This window comes from Amia ocellicauda, chromosome 20 (genome assembly GCF_036373705.1).
Source record: "Amia ocellicauda isolate fAmiCal2 chromosome 20, fAmiCal2.hap1, whole genome shotgun sequence".
Taxonomy (NCBI): Eukaryota; Metazoa; Chordata; class Actinopteri; order Amiiformes; family Amiidae; genus Amia; species Amia ocellicauda.
The window spans coordinates 12,795,280-12,814,082 of NC_089869.1; the positions used below are offsets into that span (position 1 = coordinate 12,795,280).

Sequence of the window (18,803 nt, forward strand, 5' to 3'; positions counted from 1 at the left end):
TTTCCTAAGTGCCTTTATGGTGATAGAACCAATATTTAAATTCAACAGTGCTTAATAGTTCTAAAATATCTGGTTCCTTAATTTTATTTTCAAAAGCTTCTCTTCATTCAGATGGGAAGATCATGATTATAAATAATTATATTATTAAATATATTTTTTTTGTTTAGAAAAGATAAGCCAAAGGACGCCATATTTTAGTTATGATTCATAAATTGCTTTAAATGAAGCATTTAGTTATACTTCATTTAAATTGATTTAATGCAATTAATCTGTGTGACATTTGGCTTCACCTAGAATAACAGGAAATGTCATTTGTACAGCAACAAACCCTTTTTAAAATGTAATTAATTATGTAGAATTTAATTATGTGTATATATATATAGATATAGATATATATATAGATAGATATATAGTTATATAGATGTATATATAGTTTTATAGATAGATATGTCTCAATTTTGGATCATTCGTTTTTTCTCAGTCTGCTGCAAAAACGTATCATTATTAAAACTTATGGCTAGGCCAAATCAAAACTTTGATGCACCCACAAAAAACAAACTTGTACCCTCTCACATTTGATTTATAAATAGTATTAAGTGGCTTCTCACATTAAGATAAACTGCGATGGGGCACATATTTGTACTTTGTGATTCGCAGGTAGGTCAAAGTTTTGATTTGGACTAGCCCTTTAACTGTTAACTATAGTCTCTTTTAAGGCAAAATAAATACACAAGTAGTGGTCATGAACTAATCTTAGTCATTTCTCAGGACAGTAGTGAAGTAGTTTCCCAACTTTGCTAACTTAAATTTTAAATAATAACAACTAAAAACATTTAATATGAAGAATACAAAAGTTACCATTAGTTAATTAAAATCACATTGTGTAAGTAAAAGAAAGCAGCGTGCCATATTTTCAAGCTGTCTCCCAATTACCCTTTTAAGGTAGAACTCAGCACTACTGTTTGAAAGCAGCAGTCTGATTAGGCATGTTTTTTGTTTTTTTTTCTTTCACCCCCCCCCCCACCCCTCTAGTTCGACAGCCGGCCCCAAACACTTTGTGAATAAGGTTAGTGCAACATGTGGCCTTTAAACCCACCCAACAACCACTGCTTGGCAGCCACACTCATAGAATTGTTTGTTAATAGTCCAATTAGATAATTGCCATCTTTCACTCCTTTTCCTCCACGTTTCCCATAAAGGAATGAATCAGAGAGCAGCGTGAAGAGGGCTTCTGCCCTGCAAGGTGACAAGAAGGGTTGGAGCATGTTCCTTGCACAAGGCCATTTGCTTGAATTGAATCATTGTAGCCTAATCAATGGTCTTATTGGATTACTGGCCACTGCTGTTCCCAAAGATATTGTTGTGGTGACAATGAAATAACTAAGGGTTGGTGGGTGGGGGGGGACACTTTTTTTTCTCTCTTTTTTCCTTTTTTGTATTTTGCAGATCTTTAGTTAAGATTTTTCCGCACTGCCTGTTTCTTGCGGATATATATGAAAAGAAGGCTTGCTTTTAATTACCAGATCCTCAGGGTGGCTCAGTGTGCTGCTGTAGAGGAGCAGCAGCAAGACCAGCCCTGGAAACTTTAACATGGCTGATACTGCTGGAGCTGTTTTGTGAATCACAGGAGGTTTTTACTACTGCAAATCCAACTGAAGGGGGTCCTTTTTTTGTTTCTTTTTACTTGTTTTTCTTTCTCTCCGTTTCTCTCTCCCTCTCTCTCCCTCTCCCTCTCTCTCCCCTCTCTCTCTCTCTCTCTCTCTCTCTCTCTCGCTCTCCCTCTCGCTCTCCCTCTCCCTCGCTCAGCTAAGATAGCACCAAACTGGAGTGCTCTCAGGCACGGGGCATTGATTGGTGACAGACACAGTAAGGCATTTAAACTTTTGCAAAACAGCAACGACTAACTTAACAAAGTTGAAAAATGCCTGGTTATGTGCCTGGGATTGCAAGATGAAGCCTCTCGGAAGTTTTCTGGAAGTCTCCCTCGGTGATTGTGCGTTGCAGGCTGCAACTGAGACCAATCATTTCACTTTATTCTTCGGCTGAAATCTGCCTGACTGGGGACGGAGCGTACAAACCCTCCATTAAGACCTGATATATTATCCAAACAATTTAGTGTATTCATGAGGTAACGCAAATGTGAAGGCTGCAAAATTACCGTAATCAATTGAAACAGCAAGTGTGCGTCTGTCTGTGTGTCTGATTATTTGGAGATCATCTAACAACTAGATGTGTATGTAATAAGGCAGGGGCATTAAATCACAGTTGAGTTGCACTGGTAAGTCTATGATCATTGGGCAAGTGAGGCTGGACAACCATAATAGGGCTGCCAGACGGATGAGGCAAACATCTCCCCTCGCATTAGGTTGCCGACTTTGTACTTAAAAGGTGCTGTTTTTAAAAAAAAAATTAAAAAGAAAGGAAAAGAATCCATCATCAGGACAATATAACGTGCAATATTCCCCATTATATCCTTTTTTTTCCCAACAACGCGTACGAGGGGCAAGGCAGCATGGATGTCAGATACAATCAAGACACTGAGACGGGGATCGTGCTGAAGAACGGACTTAAGGAAGCGAAAGAGAGCAAGGATTCCCAAGGAAATCTTTCCAAATCGTTTCTGAAGGAGCAGCAGGAGACCTTTTCAGCTTCTGGGACATCGGAAAACTGTGAAAAAAACAGGGCGAACTCGGCGGACCCAGACTACTGCAGGAGAATCCTTGTCAGAGGTGAGAGGCTCTCCGAACTGCTTCCGAGAACATTACAGCTCGTTCTCTCGGTTTTTTTTTTTTTTTTTTTTTTTTTTTTTTTTTTTTTTTAAGGTGGATTCCCCTTTTAAATGTACCATGCAGACTTTCTCTTGAAATACTACAAATTTCCTGGATGTGGAAAAAAGGAAAAGGAAGGTTTATTCTGAATTCTGACATACACACGCATTATATTAAAATATTTACTCATGCAGTGCACTCAAATAAAACAAAAATTGAATATTTCCTTTATTTTACTTAGTTTCTTTCTAAATCAGTTTAATGATTTGTCATTTGAAAATCGTAATGTATATTTTTTACATTTACAGTTTTATTTTACATTGTTGTATTTACAGTATTCTTTTACATAAGTGTGTGTATATGTATGTATATATATATATATATATATATATACACACACGCACGCACACACACACAAAATATTGTTTAAAAATCTAATATTAAAGTCATACTGTCCTTTTCCTTAAGCTTATTTTTTGGTCCTGTGCTGCATAATTAGCTATTACATATAAATCCTGGAAGTGATCTTGTGTTGAGAAGCTGAGTCTATTTTGTTTTTGTTTCTTTTTATCCACATGTAAATTTTTCAGCCTGTTTTTTTATTTTTATGTATTGATAAACAACATTTTGGGGGGATTTTTCAAACAAAGCACCCTTGTGGTATCATTTTAGACTTCCAGGTCACTTCTAAGTAGTCGATTTGAAATTTAAAGCAACAGTCTTCTACAACAAAATATCGCCCATTATTTTTACAGAATCATTTTGCAAGGGAAACAAAACCAAGATAACAGAATTGCTAAACACAGCAACATTGAATAACATTAATACATACAAATTCTTATCTGAGGAAAATATTCCAATGGTATTTCTGTACATCAAATTTAAGTTTATGCTAGGTTTGGAAATGGTGTGCAGATTTCAGCTTTTCTAAAATATTTCAAGCTGGTTCTTCTTTATTAAAATGTAAAAAAGAGAAAATCCACTTGTTTCAGGTATTTCACTACTTAAATACACAGTCAGATTATTAGTAGTATTTATTATTTTTGTGTATCCTAACAAAACCAGACTATTAAGCGCTCTCAATTAGTACGTATTTCTTTTTAAATAATAATAGAAGTGTTGTTGATTGTTAAAAATATATTTTGAGTCATTATGATATGAATACAAAATTTAAAAGTTTATTTTATTAATTTATTAATTTAAGTAATTTGTTTTGAGGGTATGCATTTTTTTGTGTAGAACTTGTAATCAAATATAAAGGACTAAAACTATAATTTGATGAGTACAAAAATGTCCTGTACCAGGACTATAGTGTTTCCGTTACATTGTTTAAAAATGTAAGCAGTGTGAACTATTTATTGTGGGAGGTCACACAGGGCAGGGAATATATGTAACATTTTCTGTGAAGCATTTTTGCATAGAAATAGAAAAGTTGGGTTGTTTACCAGGTATATAAAATAAGCCACAAAGTGCTTATACTTGCTTTTAAAAGTATATTGTATAAGTATATTTCATATACTGCATATGTAACTGTAAAATAAATTGTTGCAGAAACAGTAGAAATAATGGTTTGGTTATTGAGGGAGTCATAAGATTTTTCCGGACCACCCCCTGACAGCATTACTGTGTTGCCCCAAGAAGGGTTACAATGTAAATAAACAAGCTCAGTTTATATAGTATAATTTACAATGGCCATTAGGAAACGGAGATCACATGATAAAAGATCAATTAACTACTTTCTTTGTTCAACGGTTACAGAAATGTATACATTTAAGTTCACTTCTTTATCACATGGAAAAATTAACTTAAAACAGTTTACATTGCATGCAATTGGAAATTCACCCATTTTATTTTTGTGCAACAAATTCAGACCTTGAAATGAAAACTGTCCTGCTATATTTTGAACATGTGGTATGTTTTGCAGCGATTGCTTATGAATTGATGCTTAATTTTATTTTAAAGTAAACAGAAACCCATATGTGAAACACAGACATACATATATTGAAGGAAGATGTTACATGTAGTGTATTTTGCTGATATCTTTTAATTATAATTTCCAAAAAAATACACATTGGAGACAATTGGGTGATGCAAGTCTTGTAATGGTATTTAAATACTTTACTGTCAGGCATGTAATTCTGATTTATTCTGATGAAACTGCAAAATATCCATAACATCTTGACATAAACTTCACAGTAACTCACTTTCAAAATGTTAAATGTTGTTATACAAAATGTCAGAGTCAGTATTTTTGTATGGCAACTGCAGTTTAGATCAGTTTACATACATATTTATTATTATAGTTAGTCTTTGTTTTACTTGCGAATTAATTGTTCTCTATGCAGTTTAATAAATGTACATATTCTGAAAAGTAGATCCATTTCACATTTCTACAAACATTTTGATTGTTAGCACACTCTTTTTCTTAAGCATAAATTAAATATACATTACCTATAAATTATGATAATTAACATACGCACATATATTGTTATATATATATATATATATATATATATATATATATATATATATGTGTGTTTGTGTGTATGCGTGTAAACATGTATATAAACATTTGTCTGGTCGTGTATGTATGTATGTGTATATATATATTGTACACGTGAGATCTTAGCTACGTCTTATGTTGGGCTGTGTGTTCAAATCTCTTTAGAGCTCTGGCTTTTTAAATGTTCAATTCTTCTTTGCATTAATTAAGTATTCTTATCATAAGCATGGAAATAGTGATATAAATAAATATATATATATATACACACACACATACATTTTGTTTTAGTCTAGTGTTGTTTTACAGGGGTTTTGTTGGGTTTGCTTTATATAAATTACAATTTATATTTCTGTTGGTTAACATTTGCTGCCTGAAGAGGGCAGAAGCCCCAGTTTTGTTCAGTACTGTGGTATGCTGTGAGGGCAATAGTGTGTTATGTCTGCTATTATATATATTTATTTTACTCCACTGTATCCATCGTTAATGACAGAAAAACAAATGCTGGAGGTAAAGAGAGATATCTATCTATATATATGCCAGATCAATCTAAGCCTCAATTTGCCCACAATTAATTTAATATTACATACATAACGGTGTAATTCCAAAATGTTAGTAAGTTTTGATGTCAGTATGGACACAACACAACAGTTGAATGAATTGCATTAGTGGCTAATAGATGTAAAATCAACATTTTCTTAGATTGCTAATCAGTGTAATTAAGTGTCTTGCATAGTTTCACATAATTATTATTAGTACTCTTTTTTTAATCCTCATTATAACTATAAGCTGACCTGCTTTAAAAAAAAACAAAAAAAAAATGATAGTACACTGGCAAATGTATTTACACAACAAACAAACACAAAAATTCAAATATACAGTTTTTTTAAATTCAGTGTCGGGAGATGTGGCCACTGCATCACACTAAATCACAACATCACACCAACTGTGTCTCTTATGTGTGCGTAAAATCTTATGGCCAGGGCCCAATACATAAAGTTTGAATTGTATCTGGTATAAATAGCAAGGGCTCCATACACAGGAACTGATGAACGCTTGGCTTGTTTTCTAGATGCCAAAGGGTCCATCAGGGAGATTATTCTGCCAAAAGGTTTGGATTTGGACCGACCCAAACGCACCAGAACCTCTTTCACCGCAGAGCAGCTTTACCGGCTGGAGATGGAGTTCCAGAGGTGTCAGTACGTTGTGGGACGAGAGCGGACCGAGCTGGCCCGGCAGCTCAATCTCTCCGAAACTCAGGTAACAGTTCACAATCGTCACTTTTGGCCTGGCAGCATCAGCATTAGGACAAAGGGAAAAAATATCTCCAGTCAATGTCCAATGTGCGCCCTTCTCTTAAATGTCAGATATTCCTTTTTTTGTCCTCCAATTCAGTTTAATCTGGTAGATTTCATGAAAACAGAGGAAACATTTGTGACGTACTTAAAAATAACAAAAAAATACAAGTACATAAGTACAAGTACAAAAAATATATAATTTCTGTTTCTGTTTCTGTTCGAATAAAGGCAAAGGTTTGCAACTAAAATACCAGTGTCTTTAATGCCACTTTTGTTAATTTTCAAACTCATAAATATTTGGTGCAAACTAGTAAAATTATCTGCAAATTAAATGTTAAAGTTTTGATTAATTGTTGAGGATTTACCAGAATTACTTTTTTTCTGTTAGTTTACTTATTGGTTCCTGCATTTGTTAGATCACACCTCCCCCCTAAAATTTGTAATCGTATTTGTTAGAATACACTATTGTATTCTAGTCACAACAATGGCTGTCTACAGAAAATTAAGACATTTGATGTGAATTGCCAATGTTACTGTAGTTTTCCTTTCCTCTCTTTATGAATTGACTGATAGGAATTGATTGTATTTCAGTGAAATCCCTGCATTTTTAAAGGTCGACAGTTATCCATCTAAAAAAATAGGACTGTGAATTACTAAATCTTTTTTTTTCTTTCAAAATGTCAATGCACTAAGGAACCGTCATGCTTTTTCAATATTGTGCATATTTGTTTATAAGAAAATGTATGTTTGTGTATATTTCTCTTTATGTAACAACAGGCCACACATACACTTTAGGGGTTGAATAAAGGTCAAGCTACTTCCATTGGGGTATATGCAATATTTTGTCATGAGTTTAATACTTTGTACTTCATAAGCAATGCAGGTCAGTTAGTGCTATATAGTTAAAATAGCTTTGCAAGACCGAAATTAGACTTGTTATTTTGTTATTACATGTTTATGTATGTATGCATACATGTATTTATGTATGTATTAACATGTTGTTACATTCTTGTTTGGTATTTTTCAATGAGTATAAACATGTTTGCTGTTCAAAGTAGAATATATAAATATGCATTTTGAAGATTCTTATAATTTCCATTGAAATTATGCCAATAAAATATATTATACTATATATTTCTATATAGAATGCAAGTAATTACCTGTCATACTAAGACACTTTAATATGTTTTCTTTTGTAAGAAATATTTCTTAAATGTCATAGAATATTTGTTCAGAAGAACCAGCCTCTTAATAATTTGAAATGCCTTAAATAATATTTCATATTGATATATATATATATATATATATATGTGTGTGTGTGTATGTGTGTGTACACAGTATATATTTTTCTAATTTATGTGTGTATCAATAATCCATCCTAATTCCCAAACTGAATATTTATTGTACCCATCAATTCATATTCATAATAATTTATGAAAGTTCACATATTTTCAAACGACAGATCTTACATTCTTTAACAACACTTGATACAACAGACAAAAGCTTTAAAGCTCTAATCCCATTCCCACAGAGTGTCATGTGCATTATTTTATTGTCAAAATAAATATACTCTTCATTATTATAAATGTATAAATAAGCCTCTCAAAATGTACATTGAGTGGCTCTGAAGCACAATAAGTTGGGTTATTTACAAGTAACTTAGAGCTCTCTTCTGCAGGAAAGAAAATGTTGCGTATGAGATTTGGCATAAAAACTTCTAAATTCAACATTTTTTTTCTTTTTATATATATATATATATATATATATATATATATCATGGGTGTTATAACTATCTATGTATATATATGAGCAATAATACTTCTGTAAAGTAATATATAAATAAACAACATCTAGAAAGAAAGATAGCTCATGTAATTTTTTGTCTTCCAGAAAGTGGATCATTTCTGATTTGTTATGCTTCAAACCGAGAGCTTAGGGGTAGGGCTACAAGTTGCTGAGAGGCATTTGCTGAAGTGTTTACAAAGATGTCATTAGAAACGCAATTTATGGTTACAAAAGAACAAATGTAAATAGTAAGACATGTCAATGGATTCATTTATTGGATTATGGTTTATGTAAATGTGATTGAGGTACATAGCAAGGTGGCATCACAGTGCTTGATTATTGCACATCATCTCCTCACATTATTTCCAGATTGAAAGCAATCAGGTTTGATTGTGGAAAGTGCGCTGAAGGATGGACGTGCGGAATAACATATACAATTAATCTAAAGACCATTTTCAGAAAAGCTTGAAAAACAGGCGGGTTTAAATGAAAAACTTGTTTCAAATATATTAACTTTTGCTCCTTTTTTTCCCCATTTAGATTATATATATATATATATATATATATATATATATATATATATATATTTTTTTTTTTAATTTATTTTTTTTCATATTCAAGTCTATTTCCACATTTATTTTTTATGCTAACAAGTATTACAAGCCTTTGTAAACAATTGCAAGTTATTCCACCATTCAATGATAGTTCTGTAATTGTCGTCTTGGAACTTTACTTTCATATTTGTTCTAATTCCAAAATGCATTTGTTTCATACGTGAAGATTTTTTTAATATAATTTTTACAATTTGAGGGAATTTTGGTTTAACACCATGCTTTAAATTGATATTGTGTAACTGAAAACATAAAGTAACTGGTTGCATGACTATGTAGGAGGTTTAATTCAATGACTAAGCAGGTCAACAGAATGTGTTCTGTGAAAATGTTATAATGCACATATTTATATTTACCTTTTATTAGTTTTAATCTCTCAACGTATACTTTTATATATATAGTTGCATAGTTTTATTCAAAAAGTTATATACAAATAATATATCTTTATAATATAAAAAGGGTTTTTTGTTACAATTATATTTTGTAAGCTTTTGGGGATTTTCAGGTAGATTCATCTTTATTTATAAAAAAAGTAAGATGGGTGCAGTATTGTTTTTCGACAACATAAAGGAGAGTATATAAAATATTTTAATATAATAATTTCTAAGGGGAAGAGCATATTCTGACTACCGTTAGAAAGCGTTTGACTTTTTACCTCAGATATTTTTGCATTTTCATTTATTCTTTACCTAAACTATTTAATTGTGACAAAGATCTCCAGGGCTACGCTGTATAACTGGGGTATTCAAAGAGAGAGTGTTCAGTTCTTGATTTCTACATTTCAGTCACGTCCAGTACAGTCTCGATTTTACAGTCCCCCAGCAAAACACTTTTAATCAAAAACTTATATCAGATGACTGCATCCAGATTTTTTTTTTTAACATTAGTTTATAGACGTTTTTTTATCCATAAAAATTACCAAATAGTCTTTGGTTTTACACAAAACATGGCTGGTTTACATTTGTAATTAGTTTTAATTGTGTCCCCTATTGTAAAATAAAGATTATTTCCTCATGGTCCTGGATTGTAGGTTGTGTTTAATTTCTGTGCCATTAGTGAGAGCCTGGAAAGCATTTACAACTCCTATTGCTTATAAAAGCACTTCCCACCGAAAAGCTATATCATGCAGGGAAAAAACGTTTTCATAGCAAGAAAGACCCATAAAATACCCAGCTCTGTACTTTTTTCTTTTGAAAAAATGTGTGGCAAATTAAAGGAGTTGGGGGAAGTTTTAATGCATGTAATGCATTGCGTTGTCCAGGGGATTAGTAATATGTTTTTTTCGTGTTTCCCACAGGTTAAAGTTTGGTTCCAGAACCGGAGAACAAAGCAGAAGAAGGACCAGGGCAAGGATTCGGAGCTGCGGTCAGTGGTGTCGGAGACGGCCGCCACCTGCAGTGTGTTGAGACTGCTGGAACAGGGCCGACTGCTCACTCCTCCTGGCCTACCTGGACTTCTGCCCCACTGCACCAGCACTACCCTGGGCTCTGCACTTAGAGCCCCTTCCATGGGCATTACCAACAATGGCACAAGCACCACCGGCTCAGGGACAGCTGGCAGTTCACCGATTCCAGTGGTCACCACCTCAGGGGCAGCAACTGGGCTACAAGGCTCTCCGCCCACCCACGGCCTCTTCAGCTTCCCCATGCCCTCCCTCCTGGGCTCCGTGGCCACCCGGATTTCCAACCCCCTGTCCATGGCTGGCTCTTTGGCTGGGAACTTGCAGGAACTGTCAGCCCGATACCTGAGCTCTTCCGCTTTCGAACCCTACTCCAGGACCAACAGTAAGGAAGCAATGGACAAAAAAGTACTGGAATAATGCTTTCCTTTTTTATGTTTTATTTTTCCTCCTTTTCCTTGCTGTTTCTTGTGGTTCTTGTCTCTAATGTTAGTTCAGAAATCCAACCGCACATCAATGCCTCTCAAAAACAAACACAAAAGACACATAAGGTGCACACAGATGTATTCTGAAAATCAAATAATTATCAAATGATGATTATCGTAGCTTTGATGCAAATTTCCTCCACTTTTTAAAGTAAAATTGATAATCTTTAAAGGAGCATTTGTAGACCTAATTGGTTTTCCAATTAACCCTAGATTTTGGACATTAGCTGAAGATTTTTAGAGACTGAAAAAGGGGAGTCCATTTTACTTTTATAGTTTTGAAAACAATCCTGCTAGTGCTCTGATTTCACACCATAACGGTTTGCTGCTGGTTAAATAATGCTGCATGCTGAACATCTGAGTGACCAGGCATGTCTTAAACAAAAGTTTGCACCACAAACAAATCTTTATCCAGCAGTTTTTCTAGCACGACAATGTGTAAAATAATCACACTGGTGTGCAGGGTAGTGTCGTGAACTCCACTGAAATATTTCAGTCTGTGTGAACTTAAAAGGAAAGAGCTGCTTTTGAGTGCTTGACTTCTCAGATTAGTAAACATATAAGAATTTATTAAACCCTTTTATTAAATAGCTATACCCACTGAACTATTTGCAGCACAGGCTTTGTCCAGACTGGGGAAGGCTGATCTAAAACACCAGTCAGCTTGTTTAAAAATAAAAAAATAAAACTGTTATATACTGAGTAAATAAGCTGAATATGATCATGATGGTACAAATATAAAATGTTCTGTTTTTGAATGGTTTTGTGAGGATTCTCCCAATATAATTTTAACAAAATCTAAATTATATGTAAAGTTTTATCGCTGAAAGATGCAGTATTTCACATTTTTGTCTGTGGTTATTAAATTAGAATTGTAGTCATAAATATCATATAGAAGTAGCATTTTAATATATGAATAAATCCCTTTTAATACTTAAAAGCACATGGGGGTGGGAAATAGAAAAGAACAAAGCAAATATTTGAAGCAAATCTATTTTACTTTTGCAAGCTGCTCACCAGTTTGATATCCTAATCTTACTTGGTACAAAAAGTTAGATTTGAGATAATCCCAACCAATGCAAGGAATGTTTCTATTCTGTATGATCCTTTTTTAATGTGTAAATCTTAAACTGTGCCATCAGTTCTGAGTCACACAGACAGAGGGACGAGTTTGGTATAAAAACGTATTGTAGTATAATATGAAAGAAGAAAGTAAGAGTTGTAACAAGAAACTTGTTATTTTATTGTAAATTATTACACGTCTGTAATTAATAGATTATTAGTATATTGGGAAAATAATGAAGGAATGAATGTAAAGGTAAATCATAAATCAAATGAAGCTCTTGGTGCTGTCTGTGTTAAATATCTTGAACATTGTGATAATGTGGTGCGAGTGTGAATATATATTATATATATGACTAAAACAAACAAGTGTGTTTTTTATTTTATTTTCATATTTCATATCACGCCAGTCGTGGGCAGAACAATGTGTCAATAGCAGGGGGGTGCCATTGTGTTGCAGCAGATAACATTCTGACATTTTAAAAAGGACAATGTGAAATGAAATAGGCAATGTGTAAATGACTTCTTTTATTTACTATATGTTGTCAGAAAATCCTCCTTGTTGTCATACATATCCTTATAACAGAACTTATTCCCCATGATATAAGTTTCTTTACCCAAAACCATCACTTTTCTTTCACGGCACAATTTCAAAAGGAAGGTTTAGCTAAAGATATTATAACATCACAATTATTTGGATAATGGTTCTGCCAAATTAGAGGTTTTCTTCTCTAGCTGTGAACTAAAAAAAACTGCAGAATTCATGAGAAAAAAAAAAAACAACGACAAAAGAATGAGGTGAGGGAAGCCAACACAAAATAATGTGAAGTTCTGGGTAATAATAGTTTAACAGGATATTCTTATTATGATAGTTTAAAAACATAATAATAATGATTTGTACTATTATAAAAGCAGTTTTGCCATTGTGAAGCATTATATAGTAATTAAGATAATTGGATTGTTATTGAAAACAAATACATACACAAAACAATCTGATATATATATACACACACACACATATACATATATATCTCATGCATACATCAGTGATTCGTATTATTTATACTAATGTTGGTATCTTAGGAATTGCATCATTATACCTGCCCAAACTATTTATATATTTTTAGTTTAAAAGTTTATAATCTGACTTCTTGATGAGAACTCCTTCACTGGGATTGCATATTGAAAGCTATGAGCTACTGTAGCCCCTAAATATTTTTTGTGGCCTCCAAATGTTGCCATTTCAGAACATTTATCCATTTGATTTCCATCTACACTCAGATATATATAAATAATTACAACCATGTAACTATATTGATTAGAAGTCATATTGGAGCCAGATTTACTACGACATCTTTGTTGTTACACAGTTGTATGTATTTGAATGTTTCGGAATAACACAAAAAATACTTTTTCTATATTCTGTCATTAGCAGTGTGACAAAAGTACAATTTTAATTGATTTATTAAACAGGGCTTTTTATGTTTATTGTCCTTCTGAAAAAGGTCTTCCATATAATATTGCTCAAGTGCAATAGTGCAAATATCCTGTTAAAACATATCTCAAGTTAAAATAAGAAATGCATGAATGAACATGCATTTAAATAGTTTATGTAATTATTTTAATGTACTTGTTAAAAAAAATGACATAGGCCATATACAATATTTCTTATGGAAAAGCAAACATAAATGTCATATAGTTTGTGTTTAATTCTATTCCAAGGGCTGTTTTTAGTTTACTAAATAAATGATACATTATATATATATATATATATATATATATATATATATATATATATATATATATATTAACATGTATATGCTATGTTGGCATTAATTGTTTAAAAATATATATATATAGTCCTGCATTCAAGGTCTGCATAAATCAATTAGGAATTATGATAGATGTGTGACAATATGAGTAATATCTTAATGTCTTATTTTAGAGGCTAACTCCACTATTGGCATCCAACAGCATCTCCATGAAATATGTAAATCACAGTGACATAATGGGACACCTTTATTTCAGTATTTTAGAAGTATTTTCAATGGAAAACTGTGTGGGATTCCTGGTGTTTAAAAGGTGAGAGATTACCCTTTTATTGATAATGTATTTTTATGGAGACTTAAAGGAAAATGCTTTAATTTCACTTTCAGTCAGGGTGCGTTTCTCTTTTTGTCATGGGGATTAAGAAGGAAAATGGCTGAGTTTGTCTGACTCATCCTTTATCAAATTTCTTCAGTAGCTGGGCTTAGTGGAAAGGTGATAACCTGCGAGAGTGTGCCCCCTATTATTAGACGTTTGCTGAGGAACATGAAGACCGATAGCCGCACAGCAGAGGACGTCACGCACAGCATGCAGAAGCTTTGCTGTCTCTGTCTCGAAAAACACTTAGAGCTTTTCAATTGGTATATTTTCTTGGGTGAACAAAATCCCACAAGAGGCAATGAAAAGAATTGAGTTTGGCCATTCTAACTACTAAAAAAAAACCTAAAAAAACAAACGCTTGTGCAAGGAGAGAATCATTTCTGAGACTCAGTATCACTGGTCACAAAGCTAAGAAAAGTAATTATTAAAAGAGAGATTGTTGGACTGGGAAGTTTAAATTCCCATTAAACATTTCCTTATTTATTAAAATGACAGTTTTTGTTTACCTATCAAATTAATTGTAGTTTATTAAGCAATGCATGACTTGGTGTAAATATTCTGTATGAGATCAAACAATAGGTGGATCTATATTATGGCTTAAGATTATGCCTTTAGCTGGTTAAACCATTCAGAATAGGACATTGTGGTCCACATGCATAACAGAACAGTAGAATAAGACTTGACAGTGTGAAGAGATTCCAGATTCTGTTTAGAGCAAAGGCAGAATAATGCATAAAACCTTGTTTGAGAATTGGTTTGGCAAAAATGTAAGCAAGCATCTTAAACAGATGGTCGCTCAATATTGCCATACTTTTAAATCAGTTCTGTGTAACTCATGTAGTCAAAGGTCACAGATTCATCTTGTTTTGATGCATTTTAAAGACACCCACCATACTTACAGGTCTGCAGCCCTCCAGAACCCCAGGATTGCCTACTGCTGTTCTATGTGAAATTGGAGAATTCAAACCTGGGCCTCAAGCAACAACAAAATCGGAGTCACCTGAAGGTATTTTCTTCCAAACAATTGTGTTTGTAAATATGTGTGAATGCTACTATAGTTTTGTTACATCAGACATGCTCCTTAATTATTTCTCCATCTTCTAGAAGAGGAAGCAGCCCTAAACAGGTTTATTTGGCCTTTGCTCAAAAAGTTATGTGCAACTTGCTTCACTTACTCTTAACAGCATATCATGACTTTTAAACTTTGAATATTGTTAAACATGTTATGTCTTGTTTAATTTTAATTTACATTTATTTTTACTTGTTGCATAGCCTGTACTCCTTCACTCAACAACCATGGTGAGGCTTTTCAGTATGAAGAGAGCATAGTAATACCATTGGCCATCTCTCACTGAGGGTACCCTAGCACTTTGGTAATACTGTGTTCAGTGTCTGCACCTCTGCTGGTGATTTTCCATACCCATGGTGCTTACTTTATACTAATGGGAACAAGGGGTACCTAACATTTGTCATGGCAAACAATCATAAGGGAAAACAACAGCAGAGAATTGGACAACAAAGGGAAAACATTACTCTTTCATGCATAACAGTTTCTACAAATGCTTAAACACAACACTTTTTTTAGTTTCAGCCTGTCTGTCTACAGCCTGTTTCCTCAATATCCTTAACATCCCTGGTGTCACGTCCTCCCCCTGTGAAGTGGGATGGTTTCTCAACATCTTTAATTCAGAAGTATTCCATTGATTTTTTTTGCAAAGCTCTTTCACAAGGCTTTGAGGTTCCCCAAAATGTATAGGGGCTCCCTTGGGCAGGTGATAAAATAGTATAACAGGATCTCCTTTAGCTCTCTGAGGAAAATACCATTCATTCTCAACTAAACGTGGAATATGAAAACTACAAAAACAGGTGACATTTCTACACTGAGGGCTTCCCTTCTCCTTGAGAGAACTCCTCAGTTGAATTAATTTGCTATTTTGCATCAAGCCTGAAATATTTGGATTTACTCTCTGGGGAGCAGATAACGGTCTCTGCTGGCTGCCTAACAGTGGCAGCAGACTGAGTACTCAAGCTTGTAGTGCTTTTTTTTCCACTGCTGCAAATAAATTGGAGAGCTAAAACGTAAAGGGTTCAAAATCACTTCTGGTCCATCACTACATTGCTATTGTCCTAAATGTACTGTGCTGAGTGAGAAAGGATAGCTGGAAAGAAAGAGATTAAAACAAAAATCTGCAGTCAGCTGCTTTTAAATACACACATTTGCCCTGTGAGCAGTGTTTCACCTGTCAGTCAAACTAATTGATAATGTACTCACCAGGAAGTAAATGCCATCTGTGATGAATATTTGGCTTCAGCGCCCTAAAGTCGCCTTCTAGTTGTTTCTCTCCAGATCAGACAAGTTTAAGAAAACCATTGCTGTCTGACTGTGTTTGAAAGCTCTGATAATTGCAGATGTTTTTGTATATCGATACCCTTAAGTGAGAAAAGCTCATTGGCCCTAAGCAATAGTATGTTGTATACAAAGGTATACAAAAGTAAAAATATATATGGTTACTTTGAATAATAGTTGTTGACTGGGTAAATGCAAAAAAAAACAATCAGGAGGGAACAACAATATTTTAATAAGGAAATGTTGAGAACACAATTTATAACATTGGCAACATTCAAGTTGGGGGGACTTTGTGCTGCAATCTTCCTAATGCATAGCAGCTATGTGCCTAAACATTGAATGGACAAGATCAGCTAAATTTGGTTTGCATGGATTCATCCCATTCCTTTCTTTCTGTGGGATTCCTGGTAAGTGGGCTTACTGGGACATATTGGCAGGGATATTGTAAGGATAGCCCACCTGTTCCCATTGGGGTTCCTGCCCACTGATGAGCCAGGCCATCTCAGAGTGGTGAGGCCCCGAAGCAGGTTTTTACACCCTGAGTTACATCACAGATTGAGCATGTGTGAAGAATTCCAGCAGTATTCAAACCCACCTGCATACATTTGGCACTGTAGTATATTTTTGAAGAACAGGAAAATAAACAGATTACCTCCGTGGTATCACATTGTAACTAGGTCATCCTGATCTCCTTGTTAATACAAAACAACCCTCTTATGCACACATTTTGGAAAGATTAGAGGCAAAAAACAAATCCACATCTTTGTTATTTGTAATGTAGGCAATTGTCTTGAACTTTAAATTGAAATGTTCTCAAGTTAAAACAGAATTTATAAAATATGAATACACAGCAGAAAGAAATATAGACGTAAAATAACAGAACCCGGGGTAGATGTTAGTTATTTAGGCTTTCATATCTGTTAAAACATTTGCTGTAGTATTTTTGCCTTAAAAAACCCTCTTGAAATCTCAACACTTTGGTAATTGCGCTGTGAAAATCCCCCACCTAAATACAGACATTTCAATTTTGTTAATGTTAATATAAAAATAAACTTTTGAATCAGGGGACTTATTTGCTGTATAAATTTGTGCATCCTGGGCTCTCATGCTACAGTGTGCACAACCACTTCAGTGAGGTCTTTCATAGCCTTGATCATGTATTTTAACTGAAGCGTTTTCAAGCAGCTTTAAAACTGCAGCCCTCAATTTATGAACTCCCCAAGAGACAGTATGAGGGGTGGACTGGCTGGCTAGAGCACACACTCTCTGAGAATGGCTTGTAATTGAAACAGTAATGTTATCGACAAAGAAGTGTACAGTAGTCCACTTCATATAGCTGTACTAAAAATGAAAAATTAAGTACAGTCTCCATAAAAATAGAACAACGCTAGTATCACAAAAGGTGTGTTTGTGTACAAATGAACGTTTTGGATTGGCTAATACTTCAGTGTTTTGCAGCACTGCAATGTGCTTTTTTATCTAGGAAGCACAAAGGTGGTCAATATCTTTGTGTGACTGATTTGAGAGTACGTAGGTCACCTGTAAAACAACCCCATTTATCAGATAGCTTGCAGCTGCTGGGCTAAGTTACTGTCAGTCATATTGGAAGGGTGCTAGATGGAGCTAGGTAAAGGGGTCAAGATTGGTTTATATAGCTGACAATCAAGTATTTATTCTATACACTAGTTAGTCACCAAAGAGTTAATCTTTTTGTAACTAAGCCAGCCATGTTAGATAAGAGTTATTTTGATGCCATGGTATGAATTACTAATATTGAACCCTGGCTGTTAAATACAGTTGGATGGAAGTTATTTTGCGCAAATAAATTCAGCAGGAATACAATAATGGTTAATAGTGACAGTTAGTGGTTTTCTTTAGTTGACTAGGGTATCTGTATTAAGGGGCTAATATGTATTATGTATTATATATGTAAATATGTTTATAAGTATGTGTGTGTGTATAGCAAAGTTATATTCAGTTATAGACACATTAAATTACATACTAATAGAACAAAATTGACTACTGATGTCAATTTGTCAAGCAAAATAACTATACTTATCACGTGCATCTTTCATTTTACAGTTTTGGGAAAGAAGCCTATATAATATATAGGAACCTTACTAAATCAAGTCGAATCTGCTAATTGTACATTTACGTTCAAATACCTTAAAGTTGGAATCACAATATATTCTATAAGGTGTGTATTCATTGGAAAATAATTAAAATAAAATGCTGACGAAACCAAATAATAATGATAGCCAATAGGAAATGAAACATGCACTAACACACTGAGTAAGTACTGCTCCACAGCAGCACAGCGCAACGCCCGGCCGCGCAGGCGCACTCACCCTCGCTCCCAACCCCGCCAGCGCCTCGTAGTGACTTCCTGTGTGCTCGGCT

At 34.0% G+C, this 18,803-nt stretch overlaps 1 protein-coding gene across 1 annotated transcript; it reads left to right on the forward strand.

Annotated features, from left to right (window-relative positions):
* The first annotated feature begins 1,018 nt into the window (after positions 1 to 1,018).
* Positions 1,019 to 12,265, forward strand: vax1 (ventral anterior homeobox 1). The gene is made up of 3 exons (XM_066693526.1): positions 1,019 to 2,729; positions 6,341 to 6,528; positions 10,260 to 12,265. Exons 1-3 carry the CDS (start codon positions 2,513 to 2,515, stop codon positions 10,779 to 10,781), a joined length of 927 nt encoding a protein of 308 aa, XP_066549623.1. The 5' UTR covers positions 1,019 to 2,512; the 3' UTR covers positions 10,782 to 12,265.
* The last annotated feature ends 6,538 nt before the right edge of the window (positions 12,266 to 18,803 follow it).